General features: G+C 37.2%; 3 protein-coding genes across 3 annotated transcripts; 1 reads left to right on the top strand and 2 right to left on the bottom strand.

Moving 5' to 3' along the window:
* Positions 1-7085: 7085 nt before the first annotated feature.
* On the bottom strand, positions 7086-7760 carry LOC121374766. The gene has a single exon (XM_041501875.1). The coding sequence runs from the start codon at positions 7758-7760 to the stop codon at positions 7086-7088; it is 675 nt and encodes a 224-aa protein (XP_041357809.1).
* A 4871-nt stretch (positions 7761-12631) lies between these two features.
* LOC121375801 lies at positions 12632-15320 on the bottom strand. The gene is made up of 2 exons (XM_041503457.1): positions 15187-15320; positions 12632-14155 (listed from the first exon to the last, which is right to left on the bottom strand). The coding sequence occupies exons 1-2, from the start codon at positions 15236-15238 to the stop codon at positions 12774-12776; spliced, it is 1434 nt and encodes a 477-aa protein (XP_041359391.1). The 5' UTR covers positions 15239-15320; the 3' UTR covers positions 12632-12773.
* Positions 15321-16384: 1064 nt separating this feature from the next.
* Positions 16385-21283, top strand: LOC121375348 (protein Mis18-alpha-like). The gene is made up of 5 exons (XM_041502759.1): positions 16385-16821; positions 17564-17636; positions 18384-18506; positions 19424-19529; positions 20359-21283. The coding sequence occupies exons 1-5, from the start codon at positions 16680-16682 to the stop codon at positions 20446-20448; spliced, it is 534 nt and encodes a 177-aa protein (XP_041358693.1). The 5' UTR covers positions 16385-16679; the 3' UTR covers positions 20449-21283.
* The last annotated feature ends 249 nt before the right edge of the window (positions 21284-21532 follow it).

The raw sequence follows: 21532 nt of genomic DNA on the forward strand, positions 1-21532 counted from the left end.
GGGGGGGCTTACTGAGATCGAAGACGCAAAGCAATGTTTCTAGGGTGTTGGGGGTATGCAACCCCGTAAACTTTTGAAAACTTGATGTCCTGAAATGCAATTTCCTGTATTCTATAAGTAAAATTAATTTTTGCCGTAAGATTTACTACCAATAATATATTGCCTGAAGAAGTTTTATAACATCGACGATGGTGTGGGCATTCATAGAGCCCTTTCAAGACAGTTTAATGAACTCGCCATGTATATTTATGCATTTTTCTGTCATACGTTCTTCATTGAAACTGGAAACATAAAAAAGTTTAGTTTTTTTGTTTAAAAAAGAAGTTGGTTTTGTTTAACGATACCACTAGAACACACTAATTTATTAATCATCAAGTACTGGGTGTCAAACATTTGGTAATTTTGATATATAGTCTTAGGAAACTCGCTACATTTTTTTTTCATTGGTAGCAAGGGATCTTTTATAAGCATTATCCCACTGGTAAAGTCGTGGTGCACTAGCTGGAACGAGAAATAACCCAATGGGATCGATTGTAGATCCGACAGCGCATTTGGCGAGCGCTTTACCATTGGGTTATATCCCGCCCCCTGGGAACAAAATGTCACATCATTAACAAACAAATATGTCATTTCTACATTGCCAAGATGTAGAAAACGATAATTATCGCAGACTTAAAACTGGAAACACTTCAACAGTCAACCATATTCACATAAGGTATTCTTTTCAATGAAGACTTGAACCACATTCTTGTATCCAGTATCCAAACAGGAAGTACCCATTTACAAAACTACAATTCATCTGAATTGTTGTATTATTTGACGAAAAACACATCCATGTTTGCTGAAAAAAATCCATATTAACTAATGAATGCCTTCCGGTTTTGAAACTCTCCAATCATTAGACCTACTTCGCTTTCCCTTACGATCTTCTCTATGAAAAACCAGATTACAGGGCCGTAGCTAGGATTTTTTGTTTGGGAGGGCAACTGAGTAGTTAATAGTCTAAAACTCCGTAAACGGTTAAGAAGAGAGGGTGAACAAACGTGAACTCGTATATATTTCTTTATTTTGTTACAAGCCTTCTTGACGCTGGTGTAAACAATGTATTTTGATACTCATCATCATAGGCGTACAGGCTGCCATTTTTATGGGGAGCGGGGAGGCCGATTTTTGCTCGAATTAAATAAAAATGCCCGAATCTGGATAACAACATTTATTTATAGTACCATTACTGCCAAACAGTTATATAGTGTTGCAGACGAATCACTGCGCATTTTTACTTGGATTACAACTAATATTGTGATTAGAATGATGGAAATACACGATGAAAACGTTTCAGGGCAGTTCAATTTGCCCAAATATCTCTATCGTTTTCGCCCGAATTTGAGGATTTGCTCCAGGACCAGGGGGCAAATGCCACCCCCACCCCCATGCTCCCGTCTCGTACGCTTATGCGCACCATGATACAGGGTAGATGATGATATTCTTTATTTCCTCCATAAATGAAGATTGCATACAATCACACGTTCAAATTAAATAAATAACTCAAAAATACAGGTATCGTAATACATTAATATTATATATATATATATATATATATATATATATATATAGAGAGAGAGAGAGAGAGAGAGAGAGAGAGAGAGAGAGAGAGAGAGAGAGAGAGAGAGAGAGAGAGAGAGAGAGAGAGGACATGCCCTTCATAACTATTTATAACAGTTTAGAAATCCAACCGGATGTACTGACGACAAAGATGTATATATTTTGATATGCTTAAAATAAACGCAATCGACTGATGAAAATCAAGACCATTCAGGTCATTGTTTTCTCCTCCCAAAATACAGTTCATGAGATTTTCGTCACTTTGGTCACATATTGTAACATACTGGTCAATAGACATAATGTTTGCTAGTAATTCAAAAGCAGCATTTCTTTCTGTTATTAGTTTTTCACAGTGTAATAAAATATGTTTAGTATAATCTAACGTTTGTTTATCACATAGAATACATTTCCTTGGAAAGGTTTTCATGCTACCTATTTTTACGACTGATGATAAAGTTATTTTACAATTTGGATGAACGTACGCTATTTTCCAAAGAATGTGGACACCGATATCGGGATGAATGTCACAGAAGCGGGAAAGTTCAGGCGTTCTATGAAGTTTAGTTTGGTGACTCATATTCTCAAATTCCATTAGTTTTCTGTTTACTATTGTACGCCAATGGAGTTTATCTATGAATTCACCGTATTTCACATATCTGTATATCACGTCAGTAAGATTATATTTCTTAATCACATTAAATATATCGCTTATAAAGTCGGCATGTGTTCTTATGCCAATAAGATATTGTCAAAGTTTCCAAAGAAAGAGTTTCTTCGATATATGTTTAGTTTCCTGTCGGCACAAACGTCCAAGTAGCAGTTACTTGCACTTGTCAGTATAGGGCTGCATTGACCATAGCCCCAGAGTGGCCGTGGTTGTAATACTAGGCGATCGCTGATCTAGACCTTGGGCTCTTCTAGCAAACTGTCTTTGAACCCGTTCCATCTTATTAATATTAGTATCAGAGATATCAAAATATAGTTCACAGACATAAAATGATGATGGCAATATAACTCGTTTCCAGATTTTAGCGCTTGCAATAGGATTCAAACCGTTTATTTGTAATTCAGTCATGTACAGTGAGTTAACTGTTTTAGTAGCTTTTTCACATGCACGTTCGATTCTTTTCTGACAGGAATTATTACTGGTAAATAAAACACCTGCATATTTCGTTTCTTCAACATGGTTCATTTTACTTTACCCCAGAAGAAATGTATTTCCAGTGTTACAATTGCGTTTGTTATTAAATAATATGGAACAACTTTTGTTGGGATTATATTTTAAACGCCATTTGGTAGCATACGAGTAAACCGTATTAATCAGTATTTGCATACCTTTAGTTGTTGCACTTAAAATAATGGTATCATCCGCAAGCAATAGTCCTGGTATTTTTATATGTGCCATACTTATACCATAGCCAGTCATTCTCAGTTCGATCATCAAGTCATTGATAAAAACCAAAAATAACCAAGCAGACATAACTCTGCCGTGTCCAACACCACGGGTAATACAGAATTGTTCGGAAGCACATCCCTGAAAATCAACAAAGGCACAAGCTGTCGTATAAGAGTGTCTAATAAGACGCCAGCTCTTAGATTTTATTCCTAATTTATAAAGTTTGTGAAGCAGGCCATCTTGCCACACGCGGTCAAAGGCCTTTTCATTATCAAGAAATGTAGTATGGAGACCAGTTTGGGATTGGGAATAATGACTTATACGTTCTTGTAATGTCCAGGCAGCTAATTGGGCACCACTGTTTTTATAAAATCCAAATTGAAGTGGATCAGGGAAGTTTACATTTGATTTCTCGAACCACTGTTGAATTCGGTTAAGGATGATTTTTTCTAGCAATTTGCCTAATGAAGATGTCAAAGTTATACCTCTGTAGTTCCGTGGGTCACTTTTGTCTTTTCCGTTTTGTTTATATAATGGAATAGTGCATCCAATTCTATAAGCTTTAGGAATATATTCATTTTCAATAATCAGGTTAAAAAGAATTTGAATATGTTGCATAAATATATCTCCTGCATATCTTAAGTGTTCGTTAGAGATGCCATCTGGTCCTGGTGATTTGTTATTTTTAAGGGGTTTAATAACGGAGGCTACTTCACCAAATGTCACGAGGTCAGCTAAAATTGTTTCTTCTTGTGAATAACTATCGCCTAAAAGTTGTTCAATATTTATTTTTTCCTGAATTCTGGCATTCAGTATTTTCTGTGGCTAGATCAGCGAAATAATCCTTCCATAAACATGTAATTTGATATAGAGTTATTGCTTCAGTTCCGGGAGGAGGGAGGCCGATTTTTGCTCGAATTAAATAAAAATGCCCGAATCTGGATAACAACATTTATTTATAGTACCATTACTGCCAAACAGTTATATAGTGATGCAGACGAATCACTGCGCATTTTTACTTGGATTACAACTAATATTGTGATTAGAATGATGGAAATACACGATGAAAACGTTTCAGGGCAGTTCAATTTGCCCAAATATCTCTATCGTTTTCGCCCGAATTTGAGGATTTGCTCCAGGACCAGGGGGCAAATGCCATCCCCACCCCCATGCTCCCGTCTCGTACGCTTATGCGCACCATGATACAGGGTAGTACAGAATAAATAAATGAATGGATGGCTGTTTAACGACACCCCAGCACAAAAAATAAACATTAGCTATTGGGTGTCAAACAAGGTAAGTACATCAATGTGATTATTTCCAGTAAATATAAAAATTGTATAATTATGTAAAACAAAGTGTAAAAAGCTGTGGGAAATATACAATAGAATACAATACAAATATCAAGGTAAGTATAGTTTAAAATATTGTAGAATACAAAAATCGAAGTAAGTATATTTGCAACGCTAAACCGGTATACCAATTTCACACACATTTTATTGGTGAGAACATCATTCGTTATTTTTGATAACACATGCATACTTGTGAACACATGTACGTGTGTTAACAATTTCCAAGACATATGACTGGCTGCTCCTAGGTGATGACCAGGTCACCAAAGCCATACATCCAATAGAATAATACATTCGTGTCCGTTAGATACCATTGATCTTACAACTCGTTGTTTAAAAACGTATCCAACTCGCTTTCGCTCGTTAGATACATTTTAACTCTTTGTAAGATAAATGGTATCTAACGGCCACTCATGTATTATTCTCTATATATGAGTATATCGCAATGTTGCAAGAACTCTATTCGAACCACGGTACAGTATGGCATATCGCGATGTTACCGTAACATGTTTTTACATAATAACATACAGTGCAAAATAGATATTAATATTTGTAATTTTATATAAGACAGAAATAACCCAAAACTACCATATAAAGTATTCGTACCGTTTCACATATTAAATAGAACTTCTCAAAATCTTAAAGGGACATTCCTGAGTTTGCTGCATTATAAGATGTTTCCGACTAATAAAATATTTCTACGATTAAACTTACATATTAAATAAATTTCATTGTTTAGAATATCAGTATCTGTATATTCAATGTGAGTCTGGTCATCTTAATATTTCTAAGAAGCCTAAACTGGATTTTGTCTTCAAATAATTTCATAACTACGAAAAATTTATATTTTAAGAAATAAAATAAAATTTAACGTAGTACAAATATTAGAACAATCAGAAACATGTTTAATATACAGTCACTAATATTTTATGCAGAAAAATATATTTAATATGTAATTACAATAGTTAGAAAGTCTCTGTTAGTCGACAACATCTTCAAAAATGCAGCAAACTCGGGAATGTCCCTTTAAATACAGTATGTTTGTGAAATGGCAGAAAACTTTATATAATAAGTTTACAGCTACTTAACTATACCTGTCCTAGAGGAGGATTTAGGAAATCTTATCCGCCCCCCCCCCCCCCCCTCCCCCGCCTCAGCGAACTTCACAATGACTCTAAAATCCTATGTTTAACGAATAATTATGATGGAAGTAGTTCGTTTTAGTAGTCAAAAATTTAACATTTTTATTGGCTGTTGTTTTCCTTATTGTTTGTACATTTGTTCGGTTTGTTGTTGCGTATGTGTGTATTTTTGTTGTTGTTTTTCCTTTATTTTTTTTTTTTTTTTTAGGACGATTGCTTTCGTCGACACATAATGTATGTTTGTTTAACTTGCAGTACGGCAAAAGGTATTATTGATGTTGCAACCTCTCATTACAAAATTGCAGCCGTCACTGAATTATTGAGATGTATTTATGCTTTGCTATAAGTGTTTTGTAATACTAATGTAATAAACTATATATAGAATAGTTGCCATTCATTTAATACAGCATTTAAATCCGTCAAATATTGATGATTTTTCCTTTACAAAAAAAAGGCATTTCATATTATTTCTGTAAGCCTCATACCCAAATACAATTATCGAAAAAAGATCGGGCACTCTTGGAAATACCAGTGTTGAGTTGCTCTGGGTCTTGATTAGTACATTGCCGTGTACCGTACGTGTGTCCTGCCATTACCTCGTTTCTGTTCAGGTTACCACTTGCGTTCCAGGTTAATCTTGATGAACTAACCATGTATCAACTAATTGTCTTAAGTGACTATGGTAGTTGCCAGCGTGTAAGTTCATGGTTTTGAAATTAATTTGTCTGCGAGGGCCAATCAGATCTGTGGTAATGTTAGTCAGCAGGCTACTGACACAAGACACCACATACAAAGTATGTTCGTAAAACTTCATAACTTTAATTAGTATACATTCTCAAGCTCCCCACTGTACCAAAAGCTTTTGTGTAATATCCCCTCCATATTCGCCCAACTCCTCTTGTGGAATATAAATAAGAATATCTGTTTTCTACATGTCACACTGACATTATTTAACCATAATGTCCAAGCAACTTCAGTTACATGATTTTTCAATAACGGAAATGCCGAACTCTCGGAATAAAACAGAATAGCAAATACTCAAGCTTGACTTTTGTTTGGTCGTTCCTATATATTGCTGTTATGAAAACGTTTCAACCAAAAAGCGTCTGGACAATTTTCACACCGTTTCAGCTAAAACGGATAGACAGAAACAGTTTTCGTATTAAATGTGAAAGCTTCATTGTGTTTTAACTAAGGCGTTTTAACTTTCAAAACGATATTAAAAGGCTTGTGGGAACAGCTAGTCGATATTAATTAAAACTTTTCATGAAACAGTTTGGGGACGTTTTAGAAGTGGTTTTATGCTATTATTCCACACAGTCCACGAATTTCACGAATCGCTACGAATTAATAAATTTTAGGATTCGTAGTTGAATCGTAATCAGTTCGTGAAGTTCTTAACTGATTCGTATTTATTCGTAGTCAGTTCTTGCAATTCTTGAGCGATCGGGAATTCGTGGCAAAAGTTTTGAGCTGTTCAAAATTTTGGCCACGAACTCCCGATTCCAAAAAATCGTAACAAATTCGTAGTGCATTCTTAGGCATCGTAACTGAATCGTAATCGATTCGTAGGCATTCGTAGGTATTCTTAACTCATTCGGGGATTCGTGAATTGGAGGCTGTGACCACGAATCGGATGTAGTAGGGTGTGTCTCTGTCATCATTGGGCAGGGGATCGCTGTCAGGGAAGTCATCAATGCACTCTTTCAGTTCTGAAGCACCAAACAGCTGTCCGTCAGATTGATGATCTTCTCCACCAGTGTCTATCCAGATAAACTTATAATCTGCATCCACATGGGCCAGCAGCACCACGGAGAAGAAGCCTTTGTAGTTGTAGAACACACTGCCTGAGTTGTGTGGTTTCCTGATGGCTATGTGCTTGCCATCCAAGGCCCCCAGGGCATGAGGAACATTCCACCGGTCTTGGAACTGCTGGGCAATGGCCTTCCAGTCATCCTGGGTCTTTAGCAGTGGCATGACTTCATCCTTCAGCTCCTGTATGATGGCCTGACAGACTTCCTGCACAGTCCATACCACTGTGCTGTAGCCACATCGAAAGTCATACTGCAGGGTGTGATACCGGTCTCCTGTAGCCAGGTGTCTGAGGGTCATGGTCAGCTTCATTTCGGCATCTAGGGCTGGTCTCATGTGGGTGTCCCTCCTCTGGATGACTGGCCTAATCCTGTTGAGTAGCTCATCAAACATGTGGGGTGGCATTCTCACATAGTTGGCAAAGGCATTCTCATCTTCCACCCTCAGCTCCTGCATCAGTTTGTTGTAGTGACCATATTCTAGCCTTCTAGCTGGTGTCAGCCACGGTCTAACCCACCACCTGGGGGCTCTTCTCCTTCTTCTTCGAAGCAGTCTCTTCTAGCTATCAGCAGCTGGTGTTGATACTCCAGTTCCAGGGTCAGTACTACAGCTTCTCTACGTTGAACATCCATTTTAGAACTGATGCCCAAGCAGGGGTGAGGGCCTTTTTATACCTATCTTGAGGGAAAATCCCACGAACTGTCAAGAATAGTGACGAATTCAATTTTAATCGTACCTGATTCTTAGATGCATTCGGCATATTCTTAACTGATTCGTAACCGATTCCTAACGTTCGTGCAGTATACGTAATCGATTCTTGTAAATCGTAGTGAATTCTTGACAATATTCGTGCGATTCGAGCCGAATACCACGAATATTCGTAACTCTATCGTACCTGTATCGTAACTGAATCGTAGAGCGTCACGAATTGGGCCATTCTAATTTGCAAAATTCCACGAATCCTAAATTTAACAATTCGTAGTCTGTGTGGAATAGTAGCATTAGTGGGAGCTCATTTTAACATATTATGATACATTCAGGCAGATCGTTGACGCTGACAAGGTGTCAGTTCTGGATATTGGAATGTATTAAACTGGTGATAATCAAATTTCTTTTCTTCGTTTTCCTCTCTCTCTCTCTCTCTCTCTCTCTCTCTCTCTCTAAAGAGTTTTAGACATAAGTATCATATTGTCTGTCTGTCTCTGTCTGTCTCTTTCTCTCTCTCTCTCTCGTAGCCAACATGCAATAACTCCATTAATTTACCTCTTTGGCATCGATTGGGTGGTGAAATAGGGCAGGATATTCAAATTGACTTTTACATTGTAGCGTTAGACCTATGCACTCTCCATTTTATTTGGTATCTATGAATCACAAAAATAAACTACAATAAATCTACATTAACTTGGTTAACTTTGAAGGAGGGATGGAATGTTTTATTTAACAACACATTAACACAATTCAAATATGGTTATATGGCATCGGACATATGGTTACGGACCACACAGATAATGAGGGTTACCTTTTACAAGGGATATTTTATGTATAAATGAATGAATGGATGTTTAACGACACCCCAGCACAAAAAACAACACAAATTTCTTAGGGATCTTCTATAAGCATCACCCCACAGACAGGATAGTACATACCACAGCCTTTGTTACACCAGTTGTGGAGCATTGGCTGGGACGAGAAATAACCTAATGGGCACCCGAACTGGAATCGATCCTAGGTCGATTGTGCATAATGTGAGCACTTTACCACTGGGCTACGTCCCACCCCTAGTTAACTTTGAATACACATGAATATGTGAGGTAAATATTTTTGCGGGTCGCCCTATATGGGATATGCATTGTACAGGTAGGCATGTTTACAGCAGTTGAGGGATGAGGGAGAGTTTTAAAAATACATTTTAAATGAATGGAACTGCCTAATAAGAAAAAAAAATGTTTACTTATTTTGCTGTTGTTTGGTTCAGGAATTAATCTGCATAGTATTGCAATTTCATTTTCCAAATTCCTTCTGTTTTCCTTTTAGAAAGACAACTTTTCAGTAATGATGTTTGTCGGTACCGTAACATCAAACAAAATACTTTAATCAACAGTGAAAAGTTTCTACTGCATCGAAACTACCTCAAGATTTTTCTTTTAAATGGATTCATTTTGCACGTTGTTTAGTTTGTTTTAATGACACTAATAGAGGAGATTGATATGTTAATCATTGGCTATTGGATGTCAAACATTTGGTAATAAGACTCATAGTCAACAGAGGAAACCTGCTACATTTTCTTAATGCAACAAGGGATCTTTTATATGCACCTTCCCAGAGACAGGAAAGCACATACCACGGCCTTTGACCAGTTGTGGTGGACTAGTCTGAACGAGAAGAAAACACAATCAGTTGAACGGATCCACTGAGGTGGTTTTGATCCTGCGAAGCAAGCAACTCAAATAAGTACTCAACCCACTGAGCTAAATTCCACATTGTTTTAAAAAACCCAGATTCGCTTAAAATTCATTATTTATTATTTAAAGCCATTAGAAAAACAAACAAGAAGCTCAACTTGTAGAAAACCTTTCAAATTTAGTTAGGGATAAAATGTTTTGATGATGTATGTTTTGATGATGTATGTTTTGTTATTAATTTGTGATCAACTTAAATCATGTTACGTACTGACAAAATGAGTGGGTGACCTAGTTTCGATAAGGTCATTTATTACTTTTTTGGAAGAAAGATGCACTGCTAACACTGACCGCAGTGTTTATTCGATAAAGTCATCCAATGATTTAAACAGAAATATAGTGACTTGTTATTTTAAAAAATACAAACCTGAATTTGGGACTTTATCTGATAATAACCCATATACATCACTGATATAAATACTACCACCCCTGACCATTAAAGTTAATAAGAAAAATTGGGGGTAAAGCTGCTCATTTCAGAGATAATGGGTAGTGTGTATAACTACCCTAGTTCCACACATAAATTTCTAGAAAAAAGAAAATCAAGCACAAAGGTTAAATAATACTTTAATTTTAATTTTAAAAAGAAGCATTATCCTATTTCTGGAGAATGTCACCACAATTAGTGTCAAATCTCCACGGGGGGGTGCAACCCCCTCTGAGAGAGAGAGAGAGAGAGAGAGAGAGAGAGAGAGAGAGAGAGAGAGAGAGAGAGAGAGAGAGAGATACAGTAAGCTACACCAACCTCTCTTGTGATAAAAAGACTCCCAACATGAGATAACAAGTGTAAAATGATCACTTGCTGCTTAAACTAAGTTTTTTTTTTTTTATACATGACAAATTAAACATAGATTATTTTAAACAATATTTTGTTGGGCCATTTAGTTGGTGAACTAACCCAGTCTTTAAAAAATTCTGAGCAAATTTCTTCACCACCATAAGGTGCCATCTCATACACTTGTATGTATCACAGCAAAACAACTGAAATTTTTTTAATTACATGTGTACACCTTTATACATGTATATCTAAATATACTCTTGTGATCCTAAGTATTAAAAAATAATAATACCATAAAAAAAACCCAAAACATTATAGACCTTACAAATAATAAGTAAATGTGTGTTTTCCATTATCATTCAAATGAAATGACCACGGAGTAGATATTTTTATATTACAATAAAAATGTTGCATCTTGCAAGAAACATGTAGTTATCAAAAACTTATAATTAATGGAAGAAAGTGAATATTGTGATGCACCCTGTTGGATTTTTCAATCAGTGATGCTGGCAATTTCCTCAAACAAACAAAATATTTTCTTTCTTTGTTTCTTTCATTTATACAATTTACTTTTGCTTATACCTGCAAATCAAATCAGACAAAGCTGTTGTAGTGCACACCTGTCATGGGCACAAGCATCTACCCATGCCGGCTCCTCCATCCAGGACAAGAAAGGGTTTGGGGTGGGTGGGAAGAGGGATCGCCCGCACTGGTAAGTGCAAGAGATCACCAGCAGCCTGACCAGGGACTCCAAACACACCTCACCCCACCATTTTTTATATTTACCAGTAGCCCCATAGCATGACTCATCCCAATATGAAATATTGGCTATGCCAATGCTGGTCACCACTTGTGACTTAGCCATCTAGGTTTATGGTTACACTGTAGTTTTAGTTTCATTATTGAGTGTAGTGTTTTCAAACCACCTTACTATGGGTTGGAGAAAGTGGTGAGTGTAATGTTTTCAAACCACCTTACTATGGGTTGGAGAAAGTGGTGAGTATAATGTTTTCAAACCACCTTACTATGGGTTGGAGAAAGTGGTGAGTGTAATGTTTTCAAACCACCTTACTATGGGTTGGAGAAAGTGGTGAGTGTAATGGTTTTAAACCACCTTACTAAGGGTTGGAGAAAGTGGTGAGTGTAATGTTTTTAAACCACCTTACCATGGGTTGGAGAAAGAGGTGAGTGTAATGTTTTCAAACCACCTTACTATGGGTTGGAGAAAGTGGTGAGTGTAATGTTTTCAAACCACCTTACTATGGGTTGGAGAAAGTGGTGAGTGTAATGTTTTCAAACCACCTTACTATGGGTTGGAGAAAGTGGTGAGTGTAATGGTTTTAAACCACCTCACTGTGGGTTGGAGAAAGTGATGTGCATAGTGGTTTTAAACCACCTGACTGAGTTGAAGAAAGTAGTGTGTGTGTATTGGTTTTAAACCACCTCACTGTGGGTTGGAGAAAATGGTGTGCAGTGATTTAAACTACCTCACTATGGGTTGGAACCCGATATCAGACACAAAAGCAAGCAGTATATATACAGATTAAGAAAATGTTGCCACAAAAAGTTAAGATGCTTTACATTTGATGGGTCCATGAAGGGAAGCAACTGTTATTAAACATACACAGGCAACACTACATAATATGGCATTGATTATCCCCTCTATCTGCCTACACAACTACAGGCCCACCTCCACACCATACTTGGTGAAGTATGCAAATTGATAACAATCAGCAGAACCATCTCCACACACCTTTGTGTGTGCATACATTGAAAGAAAAGAATATCTAACGTTGCGAAACTGAACTGCAAACAGAACATTGTGCCCTGCATACCAGTCTTTGATGGGGCACTGTTTGGAATGGGGAATAAACAGAATCCATACATAAAGGAGAATCGATCCCGTGACCCATTGCACCTCAGGTAAGCACTCTACCACATGAGCTACACCTTTGTGTATGGTCTCATTTTCAAGAAGTAAGATTAATTTACCATTATTTGACAATGCACAAACAAACAAATATTATTCATAATCTTGTCATAATGTAACAAAGAATAAAAAATGGCATCCTACAATCCATGTACACCTGTTAAAAACAAAAACAATTTTTTATTTATAATGTAAAGTTTTAGCTGAAAACATGCATTTATCACCTGTTCTAATAATTTACAATTTTGCCAATAGTCGACTGTACATGGCAAACACTTTTAAAGAAACCACCAGAGATACACCTATAAATAATTCAGCTTTAGATATTCTTTCACTCTGTACGGCAGTGGAAGCTCATCGATTCTGTGTAAACCTTGGAGGTGGGACAGATGAATACGAATAACTTGTTTTGACAGGTGCATAAGCTTCGGAGGTTTCTGCAGCTTGTACTTGTTCCAGAACTCATAGATCTCATCTAGCAACAAAGTATCTGCATGATGAGGTTTCAGAGCCACGACTATTTCAGCCTGGGATACGAAATCCAAGTCGAATCCTGACAGAACAATGAGTCTTACCACACCTGTGTAAGGGGAGGGAACTGCTTCATCCTTCACCATAGGGAAATTTGTAACCCCACCCGTCCATCTTTCTACTCCCTGAAGACTCTCCAAGCTAAGCAGTTTCATAGTCTGTGTATATTCGTCACATGGCTGAGAATCCTGGAAACCCCCGGTCCGATCAAGGGCACACAACTGTAAAGCGAAATAAAGAGACGATTCTAAAAATTCTGCCTGCCTAGCATAACTGGAAGTTCTCAGATAACCTATACAATTAGGATCAGCTCCTGCCAGAAGTAACGCTTCCACAATTCCGATAGAGTTGTACTGCAACTTCAACAGTTTAAAGCGAACCGAATCCTTGTCCTTTTGATTAGTCATGTTGTGGTCTATGTCTATGCGAGCTGCATTCAGATACTTTAGGTTATGAAGCATCGACTTCAATGCTAAAAGCAGCGCAGTGTTTCTGTTAGCGTCGCACAAATTGACGTGCTTGCCGGCAGAGTGTTTCAACAGAAGCTGGACACAGTCGAGATCTCCACGCATGCACGACATGTGCAGTGGACTGAACAGACTTCCACCACACTGCTTCGTGAGCTGAACTTCTCTACAGATTGACAGGATCATCTCTAGAATGGCTCGGTCTCCCAGCTCAGCTGCCTGCAGCAGTGTCGTAGCCGTCTGCTTATTCTTGATGTTGACATCGCATCCAGAACGACAGAGAAGAGAAACAAGCTGTCGGCCATCGGCGGCGGTGATGGCGTTAGTTTTCATTGCCTCTAGCACCGAGTGGATCAGCCGTCCACAGCTGGTTGGAAGATTTGGACTGCATCCATTGTCGAGGAAGATTTTCACGATATCAGTGTATCCGAGAATGCAGGCTTTCTCAACAGGACTGATGTAGTGTTTGTCTTGGGTGTGCAGAACCTGCACGTCCACACCCTGGCTGATTATCTTTTGCAATAGGTCGGTATTTTGGGACTCAACAGCTTCCTCAAGGGAGGTTATTTCATGACCAGGGGTTCTCTGACTGTCTTTGGCCACAGTGTTTATTGTGTTTGTCGGAGTTGTCTGCACCAAAACCTCTTTACTTCGTGTTTTGCCACCAAGCATAGATCCTTCTTTTCCTAAGGAAAAAATAAAAAATAATATGCAAATGAAAAAGAGTGTATTATATACCAATCTTTTGTTGATTTTAAGAAATAGTGTGCATTAAAAATTGTTGAATGTGCACACCAATCATTAAAATAGGCTTGACAGTTCATTGTAATATATTGTTTATCCAGTGTTAGGATCTCCCCAATATAAAACCAGTTGCCGTAATATCAATAAATAAAATGACACCAAAGTTGTAGACATCCTTTTTAATTTCGTCATAAATATTTAAGCTGAAATTGGGGCATGTTGACCAACCACTAGGGCGAGTTGGTAACTTTTTGGGGGCGAGTTGACAAAATGTTTGGGACGAGTTGTCCGAATGCTGGGGCTAGTTGGTTTTGGGGTAAGTTGGTCTGGGCTCACGCTGGAACACATTTTGGTTTAGCCATTTTTGAGAAATGTAGAGTATTTCTTTGAAATTTATTAAAATGTGGTTAATTTGAGGAATATTCTATTAGCCAAAAGCTATATTTTGTAGCCATTTTATATAAAAAATTATCAACTGGCTAATTTGGCAATGTACCTGTAGGGCAAGCACTGGAACTTGGTTTTGGGGCGAGTTCAAGACCAGATGATCAGCGAGCTGACCAGTTGACCAGCATGCACTTAAAACAATAAGAGATTTCTTTTTATGTGTGCACTTTCCTCAAACAGGACAGTACTTACACGACCTTTGATGTATTAGTCATGAGACACTGTTCAAAAGGGGGAAAACCCAGACCACTGAGGGTGACTGACACATTGTACCTCAGGCTTAAGCCCTACCACCGAGCCACATCCCACCCCTTTAGATACTGAGAGCACCCTGTTATAACATTATGTAATAAATAGGCTATATAAATGATTTAGTTACCATAGCAATAAAATTAAATTCATAATTTAACCATTAGAATGGACACGTAAAATAGACATCCTGATTATAACAAAGTATGTAATTACAGTATAGCACGACTTTCGATACTTCTCGAATAAGTAAGACCAACAGGCAAACGGCACATACCTGGAAACCGTGTCAAAACAACCTCCTGAAACACAGAAAAGACACACCCCATAACTTATCATTGCTTTGGTCGATTCGATATGTGTGAATAATATTCGAACCTTGGACTGACAACCAGAAATCAAGTCCTTAAATGTAACAGAACTCTTTAATAGAAAAGATAAAGAATAGCTTTAAAACAACAAATAGACTGGTTCGTCTACTGGGTGCTTCAACCTAGTAGATAATAATGTAAATGTATCAGTAGAATATGCATGTCGTCATGAACGAGAAACTTCTGAACACGAAATAATATTTAAATAAAAACAAATTATCTTAGTTGGAGACAGTGATGTAACATTTTATTTTATTGATTATTATTATTATTTTATTATTTTATTATTTATTTATTTTATTTTAATTTTTGTTAACAAAAAAATTGGGGGGGGGGGGGTCTGACTTCAGCTCCTTTTTTCTTTCTTTCTTTCGTCTAAGAAAAGATACAGTACTAAAGTTACCATTTCCTAATTTAAAATAATAATAGTTTTTAAAAAAAACTGTGCTAAAAGAAAAAAGAACTGGTGAACTATTATTTCTCTACCCTTAATTATCTGCAATAAGTTTCATTTGAAGGAAATGATATTGAGGTCAGGTCATAGGGTTTTACGTGCACATTCAGAACAAGCTGTTGTAGCCACGTCTGTCATGGGCGCAGTTGCCGGCCTAGGCCGTCTGCTCCGTCCAGGACAGGAAAACGGTTGGGATGGGTAGGAGAGGGAACCGCCCGCGCTGGCAAGTGCAAAAGAAAGAAATGTTTTATTTAACGACGCACTCAACACATTTTATTGACGGTTATATGGCGTCAGACGTATGGTTAAGGACCACACAGATTTTGAGAGGAAACCCGCTGTCGCCACATAGGCTACTCTTTTACGACAGGCAGCAAGGGATCTTTTATTTGCGCTTCCCACAGGCAGGATAGCACAAACCATGGCCTTTGTTGAACCAGTAATGGATCACTGGTCGGTGCAAGTGGTTTACACCTACCCATTGAGCCTTGTGGAGCACTCACTCAGGGTTTGGAGTCGATATCTGGATTAAAAATCCCATGCCTCGACTGGGATCCGAACCCAGTACCTACCAGCCTGTAGACCGATGGCCTGCCACGACGCCACCTAGGCCGGTTCAGGCAAGTGCAAAAGAGCACAAGCAGCCCGAACGGGGTCGGTAACGGGCGGGGTGAATTTTTTGTGCTATTGAATTTGTATATCCCGTAGGCTAAAGTCAAAAAGGAAAGTATTGCGCAATTTCTTGAAGGCATTTTGGAACGGTTCATCGAAAGAAAAAATGGGGAGCTACATGTTAATTTTGAGTTAGTTTGCCTAGAGTCGGAACCTTGATGTAGAGCAACATTGCTGCTTTAAATATTATTTAGCGTAACATTATTAGGGAACCAGTCAAGATATTATTTTGCGGGAACTTGAAAAATATTTTGGTTTGTACGACGAAATTATATGGAAGTGCCACCAGGAGAAAACGAAAAGTCTTCGGACGATGCTCCATTTGTTTTTCAATGTGCTGGGTGTAAAACTATACTTGGAGACACCACGGCATGGGTCTGCACAAATGAAACGCTGAAGACCATAACATTACACAGAAAGTATTTTTAACAATGAATAATACATTTATAAACGTTGCCAGATTATGAAAGTTTGACAAATCATTCTCTTAGAAAAATAAAATAAGAACGTCTCAAGTTACAGACCCCTCTGTTTATACTGGGCATGACAATATGGCTAAGGACCACACACATGTATTAAGAGAAAAAAACTTGCTGTCGCCACATCATGGGGCAGGGCTACTCTTTCGATTAGAAGCAAGGGATCTTTTATATGTACCATCCCACAAATCTTTCATATGTACATACCACAGCCTTTGTTACACCAATTGTGGAGCACTGGCAGGAACGGGAAATAGCCAAATAGACCCACCAACGGGAATCGATCAGGCGAGCACTGTTACTTGTACCACTGAGCTACGTTCCGCCCTCTCGACACCACTAGAGCACATTGATTAATTAACCATTGGCTATTGGATGTTATTATGGTATTTCTGACACGTCATCAGAGGAAACCCAGTACCTTTTTTCTCATGCAGCAAGGTATCTTTTATATGCACTTTTTCACAGACAGGAATGCACATACCATGACCTATGACCAGTTGTGCACCGGTTGGAACGAGAAAAAAGCCTATCAGTTGAATGTATCCATAGAGGTGGTTCGATCCTGCGACGCGAGCACTCAACTGATTGAGCTAAATCCCGCTCCTTGTGTATATTGATTTTCAGAATTATGATTATGAACATTTTAATAGCATCTTATTTTTGTCTCTTGTTTAGGCGTTAGTAAGCAAGTGAAAGTGAAAAATGATCTTTTTACCTGCACCTCGCCGTCTACAGTGGATTTTGGAAGGTAATTGTTAAATGTAAATAATTCCCCAACCATTTTGAAATGTTTTTGCCATATATGCAAAATGCTTACTTATGGTGAAGTTTGTTTAATTTAACGACGCCACTAGAGCACATTGATTTTTTATCTTATCGGCTATTGGACGTCAAACATATGGTCATTCTGAGACTGTTTTGTTTTTTAGAGAACACCCGCTGTCGCCACATAGGCTACTCTTTTATGACAGGCAGCAAGGGATCTTTGCTCACCTATGGTGATTCACTAAGCAAGTTTCAGAGATCACTACACAATTTTAAAACATTAAACAGTAGTTAATAAATTCTCAATTGACTAGAAATATCCATAGGCAGGCTCCCATTTTTGCATGGGGGGGAATGCAGACAAGTTTTGCCAGAATTGAATGAAAATGCCTGAATCTGGAAAAAATCATTTAATCATATTAGCATTACTACCAAACAGCTATATAGGGTTGCAAATGAATTGCTACACATTTTTACATGGATTACAACTAATTTTGAGGGTAGAATGATGAAAATACATGGTAAAAAGGTCTCGGGTTGACATATTTTCCCCCCAATATCTGTATAATTTTTGCCCAAATTTGACGTTTTGTTCCAGCACTGGGGGTGGGGGGGGGGGGGTTGCAGTATATATAACTTCTCTACATGGTGTTTCGCTAGAAATATAAAGTTTGATAGTAAAGCAGGATGAGTTTCAAATGATAAAATATCAAATTGTTTATGTTTTCAGTTCGTACAATGACTTGATGTGCTGTGGCTGTGACACAACAATAGGCAAACTATACCATACAACAAACCAAAAACTGGACTCGGTCCGAGGTCACTTCTCACTATTGCTACACAAACTTATAAGGTGAGATAAAGTTAACATTTTACGGTGGGTACAAGGGAGGTAATATTGCTCGGTCTGGATCCTCTGTTTATAGTTTGAGGAAAAAAAGTTAATATGTTTAAAGAAACACAAAAAACCCACCGACTGAAAATGAGTTGAGGCTAGACTTCCTATTGGATGCATTTTCTTCATCAGACATGCAAGGAAACAGAGTGGCTGCATGATATTTCTAGGGAGGGGGTGAAATGTTCAAAAGGGGCACATTATATAGATGTTTTTTCACGATACTTTGAAGTTTTGGGGAGGGTATGTGTTCCCCCTGGATCTGCACCTGGGGTAACTTTTCTGTTACGAATAAGATGTACACATCTTTGAATGTTTTGTTACCCTTGTTTTAAATAATTTTACAATAAGCATACATTTTTTATACAAATGTATAAACAGTGACTATAGCAGAATTCAAGGTGGTAACTTGTTAGTATTCATCATTCCAATCAGTGCACCACAGCTGGTATATCAAAGGCTGTTGTATGTACTACCCTGTCTGGAATGGTGCATATAAAAGATCCCTTACTGCTAATCGAAAAAGAGTAGCCCATGAAGTGGGTTTCCTCTCTCAGTATCCATGTGGTCCTTAACCATATGTCTGATGCCATATAACTAAACAAAATGTGCGTCGTTAAATAAAAATTTCTTTCTTTTTTTGTTTGTTAGTATTTAAGAAAATAAATAGTAATGTTCTTTGAGTATGGTAGAATTATCATCTTTTTAAAGATTTCCGCTTTTATTTTTTTTAAATGTGGAACCTTCATGTAAAACTTCATCTAAATTGTTAGGAAAAATGTCAGGAAAAGTGGATAATTTGTTAAGTATATATACGATTTCATGTTTTGGTAATCCGTGTTTTAATGATCTAACCTTTTAAGTGTTTTTTTTAGTTACCAGATTGGCAGCTGTACACAGACGATGCGGACGTCTGATATTTATGAGCATATGACCCTGCCATCCTCCTTCATGCAAGAAATGAGGGTACACATGAAAAAGGTTTGTTTACCATAATATAACTGATGTTTACATCTCAGAGAGTAGGGTTTCAGTTGGACAATATATATATATATATATATATATATATATATATATACACACACACACACACACACACATATACATACATACATACATATATATATTGTTAACAATTTGGTGAATTTTTTTTTTGAAATCTGAAATAAAATTCTCATGGTCTCCATCAAGTATAATACCGGTATTTCAAAAGGTCAGTACATTTGCTTATGAAAACCCCCAAAATGTTTTAGTGAATTTATAATAAAAAGTATTCACAGGATTTCAATTTGCTTTTGGCTACCTTAGACATGTTATTTGTCACCTTGTAACTGGTGGTTTAATGGTTCCCTCGAAATGGAATGTGGCTTATAAGTTAGAAGAGTTGTGTTATAACTGGTGGTATATTAATTTCCAGAAATGGGCTCACTGGTTAGAACAGTTGCATTTGATCTGGTGAGGTGTGGGATGAATCTTCTTCAGGACTTGAAATTCATTTTATCAAATGAGGAGCTATCTCTGCTTCTGACATTTACATCTTGAAGCCAATTATACCTGTAAAATTATGTTGGTAAATTTGAAGTAATCATATTCTTCTTGTCACTTCTTTTACAAAATTTTTACAATATCTAATTTAATATTTGTCATCACATCTGCCCTGTAATATTTAAAATACATTTACTGAAAAACAGTTTTGCCTCATTTAAAGATCCCTGCATGGACATTCAAGTTCTATGTTGCATAATATAAGTTACAATGCATGTTTTAGAATTGATAATTGTAAAGAAATGTCTGTAATATTTTTTTTCAGGTGCAAGCTATAATAGTGTCGATCAACTCGAGACTGTCGAGTGTGGAGAAATGTTTGAATGATGATGATGATCAGAGGGACCACACATGATTGTCAATAGAGCGTACACATATCTGTACAAACGGAGTCTCAACAGCCTGTGCACAGTAGCTGTACAACCTGATTCTCAGTAGACAGTGTAAAATAACTGTCCAGACTAAGTGTTTTTTGTCGATTGATGATTGAATTATATTTGAAATTTTGCCAAAGTTGACACATACTGTGTTATCAGTTTACACACAATGTGAACCATGTCGACAGTTTGGCTAATATTAGCAGCAGTCATAATAGTTGCCATCCATGCCCCTGTGACATGATGCTGTAGATACTTTATTTTAAAGCCACGGACTCCAGTTACCAGGCAGTGTAAAATCTGTTCTACTATTTCAGCTGTTTGATTCTAATTTACACATTACATACATTTTATTAAAATGATTAACTTTGTCAAATTCACAGTGTTACTGGCTGTCCTGGATTTTGTAGTAGCTCAAAATTTATTTCTCTGAGACTGGGGTCAGTGGCTTTCACTTTAAATCATAACAGATCATGGTGCTGGCCTTTTTGCTTTTGCAACACATAGCAATACATAATATCAATTACTGCTGCTTAGTTAAAGGTTGCTTAAAGTTCAAGGATGATCACATAAAACCTTAAAAATATAATTCCAATACATATTAGTTTGTGTTGCATTTCTAGATATTTTTATTCTGTTTATGCAGGGTTAACTTGGGTTAGTGTTTGGTTATGGTTTCTCTAAGTGCCTTCAACTCTTTAACCATTTAATGAATGACTTTCTTATTTTGTATGGGTATTTACAAGCTGATTTGTACACATCCAACCCTATGAATGTGGCCCTAACATTACTCAAATTAAAGGTAAAATCCTACAGTTTTTCCTTATTTTTATTGTTCAGCTTCTCTGGGAAAATTGGAAAAGACACTGGACACTTGCAAGATTTAGTATTGTTCAGTTGTTTGCCATTTGAAATTGTAAAACCAACAACATACTTTCTTGCTCTGTACACACCTGATTTTATTTATTTTTTCAAAGTAATGAATGTAGTTAACCAGCTATGCTTACAGATGTGTTATGTTCAATCTAATTAAAATTAGCTCCACTATTACATGTGGATCTA

The sequence above is a fragment of the Gigantopelta aegis genome, chromosome 6, assembly GCF_016097555.1.
Source record: "Gigantopelta aegis isolate Gae_Host chromosome 6, Gae_host_genome, whole genome shotgun sequence".
Lineage (NCBI taxonomy): Eukaryota > Metazoa > Mollusca > Gastropoda > Neomphalida > Peltospiridae > Gigantopelta > Gigantopelta aegis.